At 41.2% G+C, this 20,213-nt stretch overlaps 2 protein-coding genes across 2 annotated transcripts; one reads left to right on the forward strand and one right to left on the reverse strand.

Annotated features, from left to right (window-relative positions):
- Positions 1-6,401: 6,401 nt before the first annotated feature.
- Positions 6,402-7,265, forward strand: LOC104417066 (zinc transporter zipt-7.2). The gene has a single exon (XM_039299916.1). The coding sequence runs from the start codon at positions 6,402-6,404 to the stop codon at positions 7,263-7,265; it is 864 nt and encodes a 287-aa protein (XP_039155850.1).
- A 6,719-nt stretch (positions 7,266-13,984) lies between these two features.
- On the reverse strand, positions 13,985-17,244 carry LOC120287202. Its single transcript, XM_039299917.1, has 6 exons — positions 17,197-17,244; positions 16,696-17,079; positions 16,169-16,437; positions 15,671-16,096; positions 15,445-15,562; positions 13,985-15,361 (listed from the first exon to the last, which is right to left on the reverse strand). The coding sequence occupies exons 1-6, from the start codon at positions 17,242-17,244 to the stop codon at positions 13,985-13,987; spliced, it is 2,622 nt and encodes an 873-aa protein (XP_039155851.1).
- Positions 17,245-20,213: the final 2,969 nt, after the last annotated feature.

A 20,213-nucleotide genomic window follows, 5' to 3' on the forward strand; every position in this document is an offset into this window, starting at 1 on the left:
GAAGAAATTTATTTTTCTCATACTCTATGTACATGATATTTTGCTTATAAGTAATGACCTTGAGATATCTTTTATCCTTTGTACTGAGGTCCGTAAGGATTATTTTTACCATATTATATTAGATTTTCTCATAGGACATTTACTGATCGTATTTTGGAATTATTCAATATACATCATTGCAAGCCAAGAATTACTCCTATCGTTAAGGGTTATGGACCGAATCTATTACAGTGTCCTTATTTAGATATTGAGAAAATCTAGTTAAATGGTGTACCTTGTGTTAGTGCATTTAAAAGTCTAATATATATGCTTGGATTTTCACTAGATTAAATATCATCTTCGTGACGGGATTTCTAGGCAAATATCAATCAAATTCAGGATGCGATCACTGCGTTGCTGCCAAGAAGGTTTTAAGATACTTAAAGAGGATAATATATTATATGTTAATATACAGATATGTTCTGTTCTTGCAGTTAGTAGGATATTCAAATGTAAACTTTGATGGGTGTTAGGATGACTTGTGATCGATAACGGAATATATTTTTATGTTAGCAGGAAGTGCAGTAAATAAAGTTCTATATTATCTTCTACTATGGAAGCAAAGTTTGTAACATTCCTCTAGATTGTTACTTGAGCTAATAGGCTTCGGAATCTCATTAAGGAGTTGACCATTTTTAACTTTATGGACAGACTCATACGGTTGTTTTGAAACAATAAATTTGTAATATTATTTAATAACAAATATCTCAAGGGTCTAAATATATGGCGGTCAAATATTTTTTACCATAAAGAAACGGTACAAAAAGGTGACGTTGTAATATAGCATATTTTCACAGATGATATGTTTGCAAATCCACTAACTAAAATCCTACGCCCGTGTGTATTTGAGCAACATGTCATTAGTATGGGCCTAGGAGTATTTTAGGATACTGTTGTTTAGTGAGAGCTATTTTGGCTTTACTCTAATAAAGTTCACATCTGTATTTGTTACATTTGGTAACGGTTTGATATGTATCAACTTTTGCATTTAATAAAATATTTTTGAATGTGTTGTTATTATGTTGAATACATATTGATAAAGTCTCAAGGTATTGTATAAACCTTAAGTGAAGGCTAGGGGCATCTAGTTATTAGCCTTGTGCATATGCCTTGTTATACATAAAGAAAGGCTAACCGTAAGGACAAGACATGTGGGTTCATTGGAACCATAGAGACATTTTCGAGTGGCACAAGTTTTTTGTGACACTTAAGGTAAGAGAATGGTGATTGACAAATGAGATCTATTTATGAGAGATGTTATCCATTTGCCACACTATCATATTGAATCCATATAATAAAGTTGAGAACATTCGTGGTCATAGACAGGTCTGTATGTATACATGCAGTTGCCGCCATGATTCAGTGTTTAAGACTTTATGGGATATGATTGACTATTAAAAATTATTTCTGGACCAATATACGCACATACAGTATGATTTCAATTAATATAGTCAAAATGGGAGAATGTAAGAGTTTTCCTAATGTTGACTACATTAATTGATATTATAATTTACCGTTTTATGGTTACTATAAAACGGGGTTTGGTCTAAGGTGAATAGAATGTTTCTTACTTAGTCTAATATGAGACTGGCTAGTATGGGCCGAGTTGAGCATAGCCCGTAATAAGGGAGTCTGGCTGGAAACTCTATAAATAGTGTTCAAATATCTCTTCTAACCATAATTCTCACATGTATCATCACATAATAAGCGTTTACCTAATGCTAAAGGTGAGAGGGTCGCCTTATTAAGCCAGTAATATGGAGGCAATAGAAGAGAAGGATTTGCGCGTGGAACATTACTTTCCGCTTATGCTTCAAGAATGATGAATCACAACACAGGTGTGTTAATCTTTCTACTCAATTGTTTGTGTTCTTATTCTGGTTATGAAGATCTTGGGATTGCGCAGTTTGCATTCAACATATGCATCCGCGTCACTTAGGAATTCTTTCGGCTAGAATGGATTGCTACTATGAGCGATCATCACACATTATAGATAATGATGGATTGGTGGACCAATTGAGTGACTGAGACATGGTACTCATTACTTGATCATGTCAAAGTCTCCAAGAGCCCTTGCTACACAAGCGTAAGAGAAATCTCTTATCAACAATAAGACAAGAACCATTTAACATCGTATCTGAGGGATTTCTTTATTTGGGCCAAAGAAGCAAAATTGCTAGATCATTATCATACTGATTGCTTATGCAAAAATAAGACAAAATAAAGTGATTTGTTGGTTGCTTCGAACTATCTTGCAATCTTATATTTTAGTTCTCCTCTCCTTCCCCGGCCTACGTCAAGCGAGTAAGGTTATAAAATTCTCGTGATTTTCACATTTCATAAAAGTTTATTTACGGTTAGATACTAAGCCATCGTCAAGTAATCTGTCTATGGGTTAGGTGCATTGACATGGTTAAAGTAATTTAGTGCCAAGGCTCTCTCAAAAGACCAGAACTAAATTTCTACATAATTTGTTTACATTCGATTTTGTTATGGAGTCAATATTTTCCAGGGCTTTCAATCAAATAAATTCCGGCATAATTTATGTTCATATAGTTTTGTTTGAGGTAAAGTTGTTGATTTCCTTGTTTCATGTGATATTTCCCGTTCGAAGTCGGCACATAACTTGTCCCTTTCAAATAAATATCAAAGAACGACTTTTGGTGAAAGGTGACGGGATAAATTCCAATGAAATAGTAAGGTGTCGATGCATTGAATAGTGACATTTAGCTTGACAATATGAATAGTTATTTCAAAAATATAAATTAACATTATTCATAATTTTGAAAAAAAAAATCATATAGAAAAATGTGTTCATCTTTAATTTATTATTATAGGTAGAAAATATGACACCAATTTTTTCGGTCGAAAAAATTCGTAATTAGTTTTATAATAATTAAAATCTTCCCATTAAAACCAATAATTGTGTCATAGAGTTGTTTTGGCAAAAAACAGTTACATTGTAAAAATAAGCATAGCTTCTCATTAAAATGTTTCTAGAAACAACTATATTGCTTATTATTATTATTGTTGTTGTTATTGTTGGTGGCTCTAAGTTCTAACCAGTTGATAATTATTTTGACTGCATTAAACTTTGGCAAATGTTTGGGAACTCCGGCAACCCAAGTTGGTGATCAAGTTAAAGACTTCTACCAGTTAAGCCCAGAAACTTATTATTATGATATCTTTCGCTAATGTACCACTTTGATCAATCCTAAAGAAAAAGGAACGAGATTTATAGATGAAGTATCAGCTCATAGTAATTACACTGAAAAGTGCGGCTATAGAATGTGCTTGTAAATTGTGGCCAATATCAAATATATAAGCAATGATTTCAAATCTAATGGTTAATCATACTCTGGCAACTTTATGTAAGGCAAAATTTGGTTTTTTAGGGGTGATAGTGAAAAAGTTGACATCTAAGGCTGCGTTTGTTTTCATTATTTTTTTCTGTTTTTGAACAACTTTTCTATTTTTTTGTTCCTGGGAACAAAAAGGAATAGAAACGTGTTTGGATGCGTTTTTGTTCCAAAATTGTTTTTTGTTCCCTAAACACATGTGGAACGAAAAACAAAAAAAAAAAAAGTTGTTTATGGAACAAAATTCAGAAACACTTCTCTCTTTTTTCTTCTTTTTTTTTCTTTCTTTTTTCTTTGGCCGGTCGCCGGCCTCGACCATGGCCGACGACCGCCGTCGAGGGTCAACGATGCCGTCGAGGGCCGGCGACCTCGTCGGAGCGTCGCCGGCCCTCGTCGGCCGGTCGCTAGCCATGGCCGAGGCCAGCGACCAGCCAAAGAAGAAAAAAAGAAAAAAGGAAAACGAAAAAAAAAAAAGAATAATAAATAAGAAAATAAGAAAAATAAGAAAGAAAATAGAAAAAATAAAATAAAATATTAAAAAATTAAAAGAAATAAAAAAATTATACAAATTTACCAAACGTGTTTCTGTTTTGTTCAAAAATTGTTCCTCGAACATAAACACTTTTTTCTATTTCTGTTTCTTGGAACAATTTTTAAACATAAATGTTATCAAACGAGCCCTAAGTCATCCTTATTGCCACTCTACGGAATTGTACATGAGATTTTCACCTCATACGGCTCCTCATTCAATTGTTTCGAAATCATTGGGTCATTTTCCTCGTTCGAGAATCTCCTCCCTTCTTCCACGCCATCCCAAAGAATAACTAAGGTCAATTCAATTACGTTTTCATAATCCAATTGAACACTTTCCATTTTGGATTATTCTCAAAAGAGAAGATTCTTCTTTTTACCAAACACTTGTGGATCCAATCACAATCTTATAACAAGAACAAGAGATCTTTCTCAATCAACCTCCTTGCCTCTCATTCTTCGACAATCAAAAAGATCATTTTCAAGTTTGAATTTATTCATTTGAAATTTGTGTTCTTCTACTTCATTTTTATTTACTTATTTTTTTACTCTATTCTTGAGTTCTCTTCTGATTGGGTTGTAGGCAAAGACCAGCAGTGTTCATCATTTACTTGTTTTCACAAAAAAAAAAAGGCCTCAACAATGAATGGCAGTTTTTAATTTGATCGGATCAGATAGCTCTTTAAGCAACCAATCAAACTTAGGTAGACCTACTAATGAAGAGCTGATTACGAAGCTTACTCATCAAGGAGCACGAAAGGGTTATTCATTTCATATTTTTCATTGATTCTCAATAGAGATCAAAGGTCTTGAGCAATTGATATCATGAAAAAACTAAAAAAAATATTTTGCCTACCTAATCAAATACCTAAAGTCCAACTTTCTTTGGTTATTTCCTCTTATTAGATCATTGTAACCATTGCAAGAAGTGGAGAACTACACAGTATCTGCAAACTAACTTCACTACCACGGGATGAATTATTGCCCACTTGGAATGGAAGCCCAAAGCCCTATAAAGGCAATTTGTCTAACGCAAGTCGTTTAAACCAGTTTACGTAAAAGCATTCTTCTTATGAAACCGTATAGTGCTATTGTTAACTTATGTTTAGAAAGGAAAAAAAGAAGAAGAGGGTTATGGATAGTTAAGGAAGCAAAAATAAGGCCAAGGCCCGTGCGCAAGGAAAAGCGAGTTGATCATGTGTCAAAGCTCCACCCAAGTTTAATTAGATGGATGCCTTTGCTCGTGCGACCATGCCTCCAGGGATCACCTATTCATATTTTTTTGCCATTCAATCAAATATGGCTTGACATGCCTTTAATAAAAAGATTTAATTAATTGAAATGGCAAGAAGGACACCAAATCAAGTTATCGACCCAGGTTGAATGAGATCCCCACAAATCACATATTCGGAGGACTGGATTGGAAATGATGGGGAGTTCTCCGCTTTCAAATGTTATGAGCTAGTTCAATCAATTTCAATCCTTAGAAAAGCAGAGTCCACATCGTGACAAGTAGTCGTGTTAACAACTATCAAAGTAGCCTAAAACAAGTTCATCCAAGAAAGGACCCAAGAAAGGATGAGAGACCCCACCCAACAGTATGGCATGTTTATACACAAATCTCGCTTCTAGTCGTCCATTCGCCAAACAAAATCTTTTCGCTTCTCATAAAAAGAAGTGTTATCTTTTGATTCTCATTGTAGGAGGAAAACATGGCCTCAATCCTCTTCTGATTCAATTTGTCATTGGTTTTTAATAATCAAAATTAGATTAATCAAATCAATTATAATATCACTGTGTTGTTTCGGAAAAAAGTTACGAGTATAGTTCCTTCCTCAAATGTCATCAAGAAACAAATGCGTTGCCTTTTCTTGGGGAGGTTGATAGTTAATTTAACTGCATTGAAGGGTATGCCTAATAGAATCAAACGTCTAGTTAATAAAATAAGGACAAAAGGAAATCGGATTCACAGAGCAAATCTCCAACTCAACCGGTTTCTTTTTTGTAGCCCAAAGGAGCAATGTTATTCCCTGATGCTACGTGCACACCAAGCCATAAACGCGGAGCCGCACATTAGAACGCGTCGACATCCACATCTCTGGTCAATGTCCCAAAGCAGGGCCACCGACCTCCATTGATTAATTCGGGCGCGAACTTGCTCCCCAAGACAAACACTCGACCGCGTTTGCCGCGGTTCACACGGATTGCTAAAGTACTTGATAGCTAAGCTATGAAATTTGGCAGAGAAGAGGCGTGTGAAAAGATCGCCATGTTTGATAGACTGGTGCAGTTGAACCACCGCCTCGTGAAACTCTATAAGTAAGGGCCTCTCTTCCTCTCATCTCTCATCATCCAGACAGCTATTATTGTGTCAAGACTGAAACAGAGTCGGGGTTAAATACGAAACAGAGGATGAAGATGAGAATGGGTCACGAGGGAAGGCATAATCACGGTCGACATCGTCATCATGGGATGGGTAACGGAGGCGGAGATGGGCATCATGGTGGGCATGGTCCCCATGTAGGACTTCTCTTTGGGCATGGTCTCAAAGGACGTAGGGGTCATGGGTTCCATGGACATGGACATGGGCATCATGTGAGGGTTCCATTAGTCCATGGGCATGGACTTTTCAAACATGGTCATCATGGTCATCCCAAAGGTCACGACCATGGTCACAAAGGGAGGGAGGGCCATGCGCATGACTGGTGCGGAAGGCGCCACACCTGTATGGAGCAACCGGAACCGGAGCAGCAACAGGAGCAGCAACAGGAACAAGAAGTTGTGGCTGGGACGCCAACTCCAATAACCGAGGAACTCGATACTCTTGGACATGGGAATCATGTGAGGGTTCTTCTAGTCCATGGGCAAGGACTTTTCAAACATGATCATCATGGTCATTGCAAAGGTCAAGGTCATGTTCACAAAGGGAGGAGGTGCCATGCGCAAGGCCGGTTTGGGAGGCATCATACCTGTACGGAGCAATCAGAACCGGAACAGGAGCAAGAGCAGCAACAGGAGCAGGAAGTCGTGGCTGCCACACCAACTCTAATAACCAAGCAACTCGGTACTCTAGGACATGGGCATCATGTGAGGGTTCTTTTAGTCCACGGGCATGGACTTCTCAAACATGGTCATCATGGTCATTGCAAAGGTCACAGTCATGGGCACAAAGGGAGGAGGTGCCATGCGCATGGTCGGTTCGGGAGGCGTTATACTTGTGCAGAGCAACTGGAACCGGAAGAGGAACAGGAGCAGCAACAAGAACAAGAAGTCGTGGCTGCAACACCAACTCCCATAACCGAGCAACTCGATACTCTCGCTCTGACTGCCGACTAGAGAGGACGCTTGGAGTTGGTTCTTGGACAGTAATGACGCCGTGTCAGCAATAAATGCGTCTTGGGGATTTCATGTTTTGGCTCCTACCAGTATTATCTTTCTGAGTAGTTTCGCTGGATGATCAGATTCAGCTGTTTGAAGTGTTGTGGAGGTTGATGGAAGTTTCTCTATACTGTTTGTGTACCAATATTATTCAATGGTACACTGAAAATTAGTGTGATGGGATCCGTCGTTTGAGGTTTCGGATCAAATGATTCCATATATTATATGCAGAAGATTTGAAGGTTATGAACTAGAACTGATATGTTGCTGAGCTCCTCGAGAGCGCCATTGGCATGCCTATACAAATTGACCAGAATTAATTGAGAGATAGGGGCTTTAACAGCAAACATCACGGACAATGGCATATGCTCTCCATCTTTGTCATACAAGTAACCAAGGTAGCACCGACACTCGACACGCGACGCGACACGACACGACACGCGACACGCCATTTCTCAAAAAGTAGAGTATTCCGACACGTTCCGACACGTTAAATATTAAATAAATATTTTTATATATACATGATTAATTATTATATTTAAATTAATTTATTCAAATTCATAAATAAATCAACAATAAAAAAGAGCCTATAATAAATCTATACTAATAACATTAATAAATTTATTCATAAAAAATTGGAAAGACATTTTTTTACTTTAACAAAAGTTATCATGAAATATATAACTAAGGAAAGATTATTGTCAAAATAAATTTATATTTTTCTATGATGATCAAAATTTATCATTATTTAATATCTAGTGCTTTTATTTTTTGAAATAACTTTTTAACCTGTCAATTATTTATTTTTTAGCCTTATCATATATTAATAAAATTATTTAATGTTCAATATTTCTTTTTAGGATTAAATGGGTCCCACCCATTTATTTCAGCACACATTTTCTTCCCCACCCCCACCCAGCCCTGCGCCTGTCACTTCCCTTCTTTCCCCTGCACGAGGCTTTCTTTCCCTAGGCTTTCTTTCCCGTCAACGCCTCGTCTCTCTCCTTTCTCTTCTCCCTAAAAACAGCCCAAAGGGCAAAAACCCTAGCAACCACCCTATTTTTCCTCTCCCTTTGCTCGGTCTCCACCTCTCTCGCCGCTGCCTCGCCTCCGTTCTTCCCTTTGCCATCGTAGCCTCGCGTCCAGCCCTCCGCGGTGTTGCGGTTTTTCATCTCGGCGTTGCAGTCGGCGGTCGCAGCCCTCCCTCGCCGTCACCCAGCGTCGCCTCGGCTCCCTCACCTTGCCTCCACCCTCCATGACCTTCTTCCTTCGCACCTGCAGATCCACCCTCCGGACATGCTCCGACGCGCGTGTCGGAAAGAGTTGACTACTAGTTGGAAACTCCAACACGTGTTGATCGCGTGTCCGAACGTGTCTGAGCGTGTCGGACACGTGTCAGGGTGTCCGACACGACACGGAGGCCCTTTGAACGTGTCCGTGCTACCTAGCAAGTAACTCCAGCAACCCAAATTGGCGATCAAGAAATCGAACATCTTCTATTAGTTAAGCCCAGAAACTTATTATTATGAAATCTTTTGCTAATTTACCAATTTGATCGGTCCGAAAGGAAAAGGAACAAGATTCACAGATGGAAGTCTATTTTTTTTTTTTTTAAGTAGGGCGATAGCTATAATAAAATAGACTCGTTTCATCTTGGGCAAAGTGCAATTGCGGGGGCCTAATTCAAATCCCTCGGGTAAAGTAAGAAAGTTTCGCCTAACATACTCGCCACCCAAAGTTGGACTTTCTTTGATTATTTCCTTTGATTAGATCTTCATAACCATTTCGAGAAGCGGAGATTTAATTTACAAAACAACAATGGGAAAAAAAGGGGGAAGCCTTGCTAGGAGGGCACCACCGCTGCCCATTGCCAGTGAGGCTGACAAAGTAGCAACCTTAAGGGGAGGGCGGCCGGCGCTCTTGGGACTTGAGTGAGGCTCACCCAGATCTGGGTAATTTTGGCTCTCACCAGGGACCAATAAGGCCTCACCTAAGGCCGGCAAGGGCCGACGTCACCCAAATCTAGGCGAGGTGCTAGCCCAAGGTGAGGGGTAGCGAGGGTCACCAACCCTCGCTTGGGGCCGACATCGCCCAAATTTGGGCATCCTCAACTGAAATCTAGGCTTAGCCCTACCGCCCCTCCAATGTTGGGTGGTGGCGGCCTATGAAGTATTGACATTCTCCAAGAATCATCGTGTCATGTCGAACACTTCAACACGTGTCTAATACTCTCAAACACTTGGTTAACACGTGTCGGAAAATCCGACATCTAATCAACTTTCCTAATACTTTCCGACACTTAAGTCGGAATTTCGACATGTGAATTTCCGACACATGAGGTCAATTTTAAAAAATTTCAATAAATAAGAGATCAAAATGTGTGTGTGTGTGTATAAATAAAATAATAAACAAAAAAAAGAAGAAAAACCTAATATTCTCTTCTTTTCATACTCTCATTTTTCGTGATACATAATTCACCCAAAAGGCTTTTTTCTCTTCTCTTCTAATATGTCTAACATGCGAGTCTAGAATGTGAATTGCTTATTTTTTTTCTCCAAGTTTTATGAATTATTGGAATGGAGTTAAATTTGTCAAATTGAAACAATGGATTATATTAATGAATGGTGGATTAATATTTTTAGTGTAAATTTATTCTAGGTTTTTTTATTATTTATTTATTTGTGAATTTGAATAAAATTAATTTGATCAAAATAATTATAAAAATAATAATTTATTATGTATATATAAAAATATACATTTAATATACAACGTGTCCCAACGTGTTGAAATTCTTTATTTTTTGAGAAATGACGTGTCGTTGTGTCTTGTCGTGTCGTGTCACGTGTTGCGTGTCGATATCAATGCTACTTAGGTGGCGGCCTTAATAAGTTTTACATTCGATTACATATTTTGAAAATTATAGAATTCAATTGCACTTTTACAATAAGTTTTAAGACTTCTAGTGTAGTTATCCTTAAAATAAGCTATCAATTGCTTCAAAATGCACAATCTTGTATTTAGTTGTCCTTCCCTTCTCTACCCTAGGTCAAGCGAGCAAGGTCATCAATGGGTGGTTATTGTGGCCTTTCACATTTGATAAAAGTCGATTTACAGTTAGGCACTAATTGATTGTCAAGTAATCTTCTTATGGGCAAGATGCATTGACATAGTTAAGAAACTTAGTACCAAGGCTCCCTCAAAATACTAGAACAAAAGCCAAACCATTGAAAGTCACTTACAATTAAATTTATTTTCAAAACCAAGGTTCGTATACAAATCTTACAGTCCTATGAGATACAATTATTGCACTGTTAATTGTAGTTTTGGCATTCGAAGGTGATGAGATTGTGAAGTTTACTCTAATGAAATCATAAGGTGTTAATGCATTGAATAGAGAGACATCTAGCTCAACAATATAAAGTTATAACACTTTGTAGCTCTACTAATCAGTTGATAATCGTTTTAACTGCATTGAAGAGTATGCTCAGTAAAATCAAAAGAATGGTTAATTAAATAAGCACAAAACGAAATCAGATCCACGAGAGCAAGTCTGCACCCTTTTTTTTTTTTTGGTCGGTAGTCTCCAACCCCTCAATCGCTGTTCTTTTGCGGGCCAAAGGAGCAAAATTTATCTGCTCATCTAACCAAGCCAGAACCGTCCAGCCGCAAATGAGAAGGTGTCGACATCCGCGTCCCCATCTCTGGTCCCATATCTCAACACATAGAGAGCGACCACCATTATTTCAATCCCGCGTGAACTTGCTCCCCTGGGCAACACATGACCACATTTTCCTTCGTCCGTAGTTGAAAAGTATTCATCCACAGCGTTCACACGGATTGCTCAAATACTTAGTAGCTAAGCCGAGAAATTTGACAGACGAGTCGTGTGAAAAGACTGCCAAAATCATGGGGTGCTACAGTTAAACCACCGCCTCTAAACCTCCTATAAAAGCGAGGCCCTCTCTTCCTTCCATCTCTCATCATCCAGAGAACTATTCCTCTGTCAAGGCTGAAACGGAGTTGGGGGGTTGACTAAACAGAGGATGAAAATGAGCATGGCTCACGAGGGAAGGCATCATCACGGTCAACATCTATGTATTGGTTCCTACCAGTTTTTATCTTTTTGGGTAACCTCGTTGGATGCTCAGCAGTGGTTGAAGTGTTGCGGAGGTTAAAGAAAGTTTCTTTGTACTACCTCTGTACCAGTATACTATGGTAAACTATGTGATGATATCGCTGAGGCGTCGGCTCAGACAGATGATTTCCATATGTGTTATTCAGATCTGAAGGCTTTGAACGAGAAATGATATGTAGTACTGAGCTCATTGAGAGAACCATTGGCATGCATGAACAATTTGACCCGATCCAATTTAGAGATGAAGGGCTTCAACAGCACCCATCGCCCACAATGGTGTATGCTTTCTTTCTCATTCAAGTAACTGCGGCAATCCAAATTGGTGATCAAGAAAAAAAAAAAAATCTCCCGCCGATTAAGCTTTTTTTTTATTATGATAGATTTGTGGCTTAAGCCAGAAAAGAAGGCAGCCTTGCGCAACCAACGACAAGTCTGGATCATGTATAGGGAAAGAACATGCGTGCTAGCATGCTATCTATGGTTTATGAAGTTGGTCGGATCAGATAGTCATTTAAGGAACCAAACCAAACTAGGGGCAAACTTACCAACGAAGTGCTGGCCTATGGAACTCATCCAGGAGCAATAGGTGTTTATGCATCCGCGTCACTTATGAATTCTTTCGGCTAGAAGGGATTGCTACTATGAGCGATCATCACGCATGATAGATAATGATGGATTGGTGGACCAATTGAGTGACTGAGACATGGTACTCATTACCTGATCATGTCAAAGTCTCCAAGAGCCCTTGCTACACAAGCGTAAGAGAAATCTCTTATCAACCATAAGACAATAACCATTTTACCTTGTATCTAAGGGATTTCTTTTTCTTTTCTTTTTTGGTGAAATGTAAGAAATATATTGATAACTTTGGACAAATAAGAAACGGCGCCAACTTACACTCTGACTGCGCAGCAGGAAGAGTGGAAGGGAGTCGAAGGGAAAACAAAAGAAAGAAGAAAAATGCCCACAACCCGGGCCGAGGCAAAACCAAACCTAGCAAACCTCTACTACACGCTTAAAAGTGGGACGAGAGAACTAGGACGGTACAAAGACAAGCACCAACAGCAACAAGCAAAGCTACCGAGAAAAGACCGAGGGGTCGAAGCCCCAATTCCTTTGAAGTCTTCTATTTCTTGGGGTAGGAGACACATTCTTGAAGGAGAGAACTCTGTCCTTGACAACTTTGATCAAATGATTTTTTGAGAGCCGACACGGAAACAGTTTCACCGCGAAAGATGATACAATTTCTCTTCTTCCAAATTAGATAACACAGAGCTCCAAAAGAGAACCTAGCAATTTTGTGGAAGCAATCCTTATCCGATAAAAACTTTAGAGCCCAAGTGGAGGTCTCGGTCCACGGTCTGATTCTCCAAGGTAGGTTGCATCTAGAAGCCCAGAAATAAGCTAGGGTAGTAGGGGTTTGACAGTAAAAGAAAAGGTGATCAATAGAGTCCGGCTGAGTTGAGCAAAAGGCACAGACCGAGTAGTCAATCCTACCGTAAGAAAGTAGGAGTGATTGAGTCGGTAGGCGCTTCTTGGCAATAAGCCACAACATAAATTGATAACGCAGTGCCAAGACATTATCCCAAACCAGAGTCACCCAAGGAACTCTATCTTTTTTAACTCTGATTAAATTCCAGGCCGAAGCAACCGAAAAAAGGCCCGAAGAATCACCGCACCAAAGGAACCGGTCACAAACATTAGAAAGCACTGGCAAGGAGAAGCCCCAACTTTCTAGGCAGGATTTAAAGGCCGGGGCAAAGGTGTACAATTCGGAGACAGCTGCCATCTTAGATAAACCCGAGTCCTCCATTACAATGGAAGGAACAATTGTGTCCAAAGGACCACACGGAAGCCAGTTATCATGCCATAAAGATGTCTGCATTCCATTGCTAATTTTCCAACGAAACGACTAGTGAAAGTAGGGCTTGAGCTGCAAGATTTTTTTCCAAGCCCACGAGCATAAGGTTGGTTGAGGAGAAATCCAGAAATTCACTCTCTTTAAGAAATTTGAGTGAATCCAACGACACCAAAGTGACTCCTTATCAGTAAATAAGAACCAAATGTATTTGAGCAAGGAAGCTCTATTGCAATATTTAAGGTTTCTAATAGCCAAGCCACCCTCAGATTTTGGCATGCAAATATCTAGCCACGAGACTTTGGCCCCGCCTTTTCCCAGGGCAAAACCTTTCCAAAGAAATTGTCTCAAGATGCACTCAATATTCAGAAGAACAGCAACAGGTAAAGAAAAGACACTAGCCCAAAACGCCTGAATGGAATGGAGAACGGACCTTATAAGTTGGAGTCTCCCCGCAAAAGAGAGAAACCTATGAGTCCAAGATTGGACTCTTGTTGTAATACGGTTGATCAACTCAGTGCAGTCGGTCTTGGTCAATCTAGAAGAGATGATAGGTACCCCTAGAAACCGAATAGGGAGTTTGCCTTCTTGAAAACCAAATGTAGATAGAATATTCCTTTGAAGGGAAGAGGAGCCTCCCGATAAGAAAACATCACTTTTGTTTCTGTTCGGTACAAGACCGCTCTAGGAGGAGAACGTGTCAAGGCTCCTTTTAAGGACCACCGCCGACTTCCGATTCGCACGGCAGAACAGGAAGACGTCGTCAACGAAAAAGAGATGGGAGAGTCTCGTAGATTTACATCTCCAAAAGAACTTGAAATCTTTGACGGAGGTCCTCAGATTGATGATGCCCGAAAAAACTTCCATCACAAGGGTAAATAGATAAGGAGACATCGGGTCTCCTTGCCGGATGCCTTTGCCACTAGCAAAGAAGCCGTGAAGCTCCCCATTGATAGAGATAGAGAACATAGGCATGCGAACGCAAACCATGACCAGTTTAATAAACCACTCCGGAAACCGGAAGGCTAGAAGGGTTAACTCCAAGAAATCCCAATCCATAGTATCATAAGCTTTGCGGAAGTCAACTTTAATGGCACATTTCGGAAGATAAGGATCATGGTGAAAACCTGCAAATAGCTCTTGTGCCAATAAAATGTTGTCTCTAATCCTCCTACCTCTGACAAAGGCGTTTTGAGCATGATTAATAATACTATTTAGAACCATAGCAATCCGATTTGCCAAGATTTTTGTAATGACTTTATAAATAGTATTGTAGCACGCAATAGGTCTGAAATCAGTAACCTCGCAAGCATTAGGTACCTTAGGTATTAACGCCAAAATTGTAGCATTAACTTCTTTCAGGAGATGACCTGAGGAAAAAAAATCCTTCACAGCCCGAATCACCAAAGGTCCAACAATTCTCCAATTGTTTTTATAGAATTCAGCAGTAAAGCCGTCAGGGCCCGGAGCTTTACTTCTTGAAAGAGAAAAAAGGGTGTCTTTAATCTCAGAGTCCGAGACAGGTGCAGCAATGGAGCAACCTTGGGCATCCGAGAGTGGGCTGCGAATAACTTGCTGCAAGTCTTCCAGGGACGGCTTGACAAGGGTATCATGGGGGGATAATAGATCCGAGAAAAAAGAGACAAAAACCTGCGGCACCCGAGTTGGATCGGTGATAAGAGAGCCAGAGGAGTCCTTAACAGAGAGGATTTGATTGGTGAGGTGTCTCGCCTTCACAGAGTTGTGGAAAAACTTTGTGTTGCGATCTCCCTCCTTAAGCCATTTAACTCTTGATTTCTGGCGATAAAAGGATTCTTCTTGACCACGAAGGTCAATAAAAATACGTCGCTGGCATCTTTCAAGTTTTGCAAGATCAACATTATTAGGATCAGATTGGAGACCAACTTGAGTAGACCGAAGAGCTTCTCTAGCTTTAGTAGATCTAATAGAGATGTCCGAGAAAGCTTCTTGGTTTAGCGATTTGAGGCAAGCCTTTAGAAATTTCAATTTAGAGACAAGCCTGAACATGGGATAGCCAATCACTGGAGAGTTCCATGCTTGCTGGACAATAGTTAGAAAGTTTAGATGCTCAGTCCAAAAGTCGAAGAATTTAAAAGGCTTCTTCTTGGATGGCGGATTAATACCCTGACAAACATCGGAGAGTGATCAGATATTCTGGGGTTCAAAAAAGCCGCTTCTGAAAAGGAGAAGTCGATGTTCCATTTAGTGTTAACTAAGACCCTGTCAATCTTCCTTTGCTTCCTTGAGGAACCAGCCGAAGTTGACCAAGTATACCGGAGACCAACATACCTGAGGTCCACTAATTATGTTTGGTCAAGACAAAGCCGGAAATCATCAAAACATGGCAACCAAGTATTAGAACCACCAAGACGGTCAGAAGGGTCCTTTATAGCGTTGAAATCGCCCGCCACAAGCCAAGTGGAATCTTGAAAAAGATCATTGCAATGGACGAGATCCTCCCACAGAGACCTGCGTTTGACAAAAGTGTGCTCTCCATACACCGTCGAAATGCAGCAGGAGGTATTGATGGCATTAAGCTTGAAGCGGCCATGAATAGCCTGATCACTAGTAGAGATAAGATCAAAATTTGCAAAATCCGAGTTCCACCCTAGCCAAATTCTACCATGCGAGGCACAATCATAATTGGCGACCCACTTCCATCCTCTCAGCAAGGTAAAAGATATGGAATCAAAAAGAGATTCAGGAACTTTAGTCTCAAAAAGCCCCACCAGGCACAACTTGTTTGAAGAAACAAACTTTCTAATTTCCGCACGTCTGATGGGATTCATCATGCTTGTAATATTCCAGAAGCCAAAAAACATTAGGAGGGGGAAAACAGGGACTTACCTCCTCTTGGAGGCCTTGCGACTAGTAGAAGTCGCCTTAGGAACAGCCGAAGGGGGCAGTGCAGGAAGGTCCGGTGGAAGTAACAAAAGTTGGTCCTGAACGCTCATAACCGCCTTAGAAGAACTCGGGCCTTTTGAGGACAGGGGTCTATCTGAGAGCAGATCATCATCACTACAAATCTCATCTACATCTGAATTATGGTGAGAGCCAACAGGGGACGCGAGACCTGACTTCTGCTGGGATCGCCCTTGATTAGCTCTGATAGTAACCTGAGAAGAGCTTTTTGGAGGCTTGGAGCTCACCACAATAGCTAGGTTCGGCGGTAAAGGGGACTTCAGTTTTAAGAGCTACCCCCTTCACTGGGCGGGGCAAGACGGAAGGAAGCTTCATCCTTGGCTGGAGACTGTTTTTTTTTTCTTATTCTTGACCTTCTTCCAACCCAAATCAGCAAGAATAGGATCAGAAGAATCCTAAGGCAAAGTCGCTGGGGCTGGAATCTTGTCTTCACCCGAACTAGACGGTCCAACAGGAAGGATGCTGGTGGGATCAGGGACTACAGGCAGCGGCATTTGTGGTGTAGCCGAAGGTAAAACAGGGGCCAAAGAGGCCTCGACTACCACTTGCTGAGTAGGGGCGGTATCCATCAGAGAGGGAAGAACCGTATATGCAGCAGGAGCAGGATGAACTCCGGATGTAGATACCAAAGGTTGTGCTTCTGAGGCACAAGCAGAAGGTTTTTCAGCAGATGGAGGGCACTTGTGACCAAAAATTCCGCAACTTGAGCAGGCGACTAGCCTCCATTCATATTCAACTCCAACCTCAATGGTTTCTCCTTCATGTTCTAGCTCAATTGAGTCACACAAAGGTTGATCAGCAGTTATCTCAACGCAGACCCGTGCAAACGACATTGCCTTCAATTGTTCAGTTCAGTGATCCACATATAATGGTTTCCCCAAAGCACTAGCCACTTTACCAATGGATTGTGCTGACCAGAAAGAGTAGGGCAACTTCGTTAGCTTCACCCATACCGGCACCGAAAGCCGAGCGGCTTTCCCGAGCTCCAAACCGGGGTCCATCGCTGCGAGCTAGAGGAATTCTAGCAACGGTTATAGGGTCACCTTCAAGAAGTTTCCGCCTAAAGTCCCCGTCCAGGGATATGGAGAAGGATGAACTCCGGATGTAGATACCAAAGGTTGTGCTTCGAGGCACAAGCGTAAGGTTTTTCAGCAGATGGAGGGCACTTGTGACCAAAAATTCCGCAACTTGAGCAGCGACCGGCCTCCATTCATATTCAACTCCAACCTCAATGGTTTCCCCTTCATGTTCTAGCTCAATTGAGTCACACAAAGGTTGATCAGCAGCTATCTCAACGCACCCGTGCAAACGACATTGCCTTCAATTGTTCGGCCCGGTGATCCACATATAATGGTTTCCCCAAAGCACTAGCCACTTTACCAATGGATTGTGCTGACCAGAAAGAGTAGGGCAACTTCGTTAGCTTCACCCATACCGGCACTGAAAGCTGAGCGGCTTTCCTGAGCTCCAAACCAGGGGTCCACTGCTGCAGAGCTAGAGGAATTCTAGCAACGGTTATAGGGTCACCTTCAAGAAGTTTCCGCCTAAAGTCCCTGTCCGGGATATGGAGAAGGATGAACTCCGGATGTAGATACCAAAGGTTGTGCTTCCGAGGCACAAGTAGAAGGTTTTTCAGCAGATGGAGGGCACTTGTGACCAAAAATTCCGCAACTTGAGCAGGCGACTGGCCTCCATTCATATTCAACTCCAACCTCAATGGTTTCTCCTTCATGTTCTAGCTCAATTGAGTCACACAAAGGTTGATCAGCAGTTATCTCAACGCAGACCCGTGCAAACGACATTGCCTTCAATTGTTCAGTTCGGTGATCCACATATAATGGTTTCCCCAAAGCACTAGCCACTTTACCAATGGATTGTGCTGACCAGAAAGAGTAGGGCAACTTCGTTAGCTTCACCCATACCGGCACCGAAAGCCGAGCGGCTTTCCCGAGCTCCAAACCGGGGGTCCATTTGCCGCGAGCTAGAGGAATTCTAGCAACGGTTATAGGGTCACCTTCAAGAAGTTTCCGCCTAAAGTCCCTGTCCGGGATATGGAGAAGGAAGGATCCTTGTCCATTCGACATGATCTCGAATAGGTTTGGTCCCCAAGCTTTTTTTAGAGTCTCCTCAACGACTTTAAATGGGAGGCGTCGCCCAAGAAAGTAACCCAATAAGCAGTCGTGTAGCTTAGGATCTGCCGCTTGTAAATCTTGCTCTGTCATAACAATGACCGGTTTGTTGTTCCTGAAAGTCAGAGGGGTATATTCCAGCTCGTACCCTTTAGCCACGGTCTTCGCAACTGCAACTGAAGTGCGAGGGTTCGCCTTACTAGCCTCTCTTCTCAGCTGAGGACATTTCGAGCGCGACCTACCCCTACTACGAGTTCTAGCAGCAGCCGGAGCTCGAGGGGGTTGCACATCACCACTACCAGACGCAACAGATGGATTTGAGGTCCCAAGATTGTGGTCATTCACCGGAGCACCAGCCAATAACGAAATCTCAGCAGCAGCAGGAGAGAAGCTTCGAGCAGGGGTCTCCCCATCCTCCGCCAAGACTCGATTCAACCCCGAGTCCATCAATCTCAGCAGAATGAAACAAACCATAGCAGTCTGATAAACCCTATCCGCAATTCGCCATAAATGATTCGGGAAGGGGACTTACCAAGCGCCGAGAGATGGGGCAGTCGCACCAGCTAGGATGGAAAGCCGAACCAGCAAAGGAGTCCGTCAAAGGTGAACAATGAAGCCGGTTGAAAACAGGGGAAACTCCGAACAACCAAGCTCATCCTTCCCCATACACCAAGGACGTCGTCTGATGGAGCAGCACTAAACGAACAACCAGCTGAGACTCCCTCAGCACGGGGAAATTAGACCAGACGAGCAGCAGATGTGAAGCTCCTAGGGTTGGCAAGATCTGGAGAAGTAGGTCGACCCAGCCAAATTCGTTCGGAGGGAAGGAAGAGACAACAGAGACGAACCTACCCTCCAAATTTTAGCTCAAACGGGTGGCTAGAACTTCAAGATGGAGCAGCTCACCAGTCGGATGAACAGTAACGCGGGAACCAGAAGGGTCTCGCGTTTCTGCTCATGTCCGAAGTTTTAGAACCTTAATCTGGCGCCTTAGACCAACTCGGCCATCTCAACTTGTTCATATCTAAGGGATTTCTTTATTTGGGCCAAAGAAGCAAAATTGTTGGATCATTATTATACTGATTGCTTATGCAAAAATAAGACAAAACAAAGTGAGCTATTTTAGTTCTCCTCTCCTTCCCCGGCCTACGTCAAGCGAGTACGGTTATAAAAATCTCGTGATTTTCACATTTCATAAAAGTTTATTTACTGTTAGATACTAAGCCGTCGTCAACTAATCTGTCTATGGGTTAGGTGCATTGACATGGTTAAAGTAATTTAGTGCCAAGGCTCTCTCAAAAGACCAGAACTAAAACCAAACCATTGAAGCTCACCGACAAATAATTTGATTTTCACAACCGAAGTTCCTACATAAATGTTACCATCGTATGAAATACAATAAGTAGTACAATATTGTATTACTAATTGTCGTTTTAGCATTCAAAGGGGATAAAATTTGCGAAACTTAATCCAATGAATTAGTAAGTGTTTGCACCGAAAAAAGGACAAGTTAACAATATGAGTAGACACATGACTAAAGTGTTATAATCAAGCACATGATTCATCATCGACGATCAAGATTGGTGTTGGTATTGGCAACCATTGATGATTGTTATCTATCAATTGTTGATATATGACGACTTGTAGTTAACGATGACTGATAATGGATAGCAAGATCAATAAAATTGTCAAGGTACCAGGAAAAAGCTAAACATAGAAAGGGTCGCAAGCCATCGTTACAAGTTTGAAGCCCCTAAGAACAAAGTAATGAAAGACGTGGAGCAACTTGCACGCATTTTGAAGGAACAACCACCTAAAGGTAAGACTGTGGTATCACAAGA

The sequence above is a fragment of the Eucalyptus grandis genome, chromosome 8 (genome assembly GCF_016545825.1).
Source record: "Eucalyptus grandis isolate ANBG69807.140 chromosome 8, ASM1654582v1, whole genome shotgun sequence".
In the NCBI taxonomy this organism is placed as follows: Eukaryota; Viridiplantae; Streptophyta; class Magnoliopsida; order Myrtales; family Myrtaceae; genus Eucalyptus; species Eucalyptus grandis.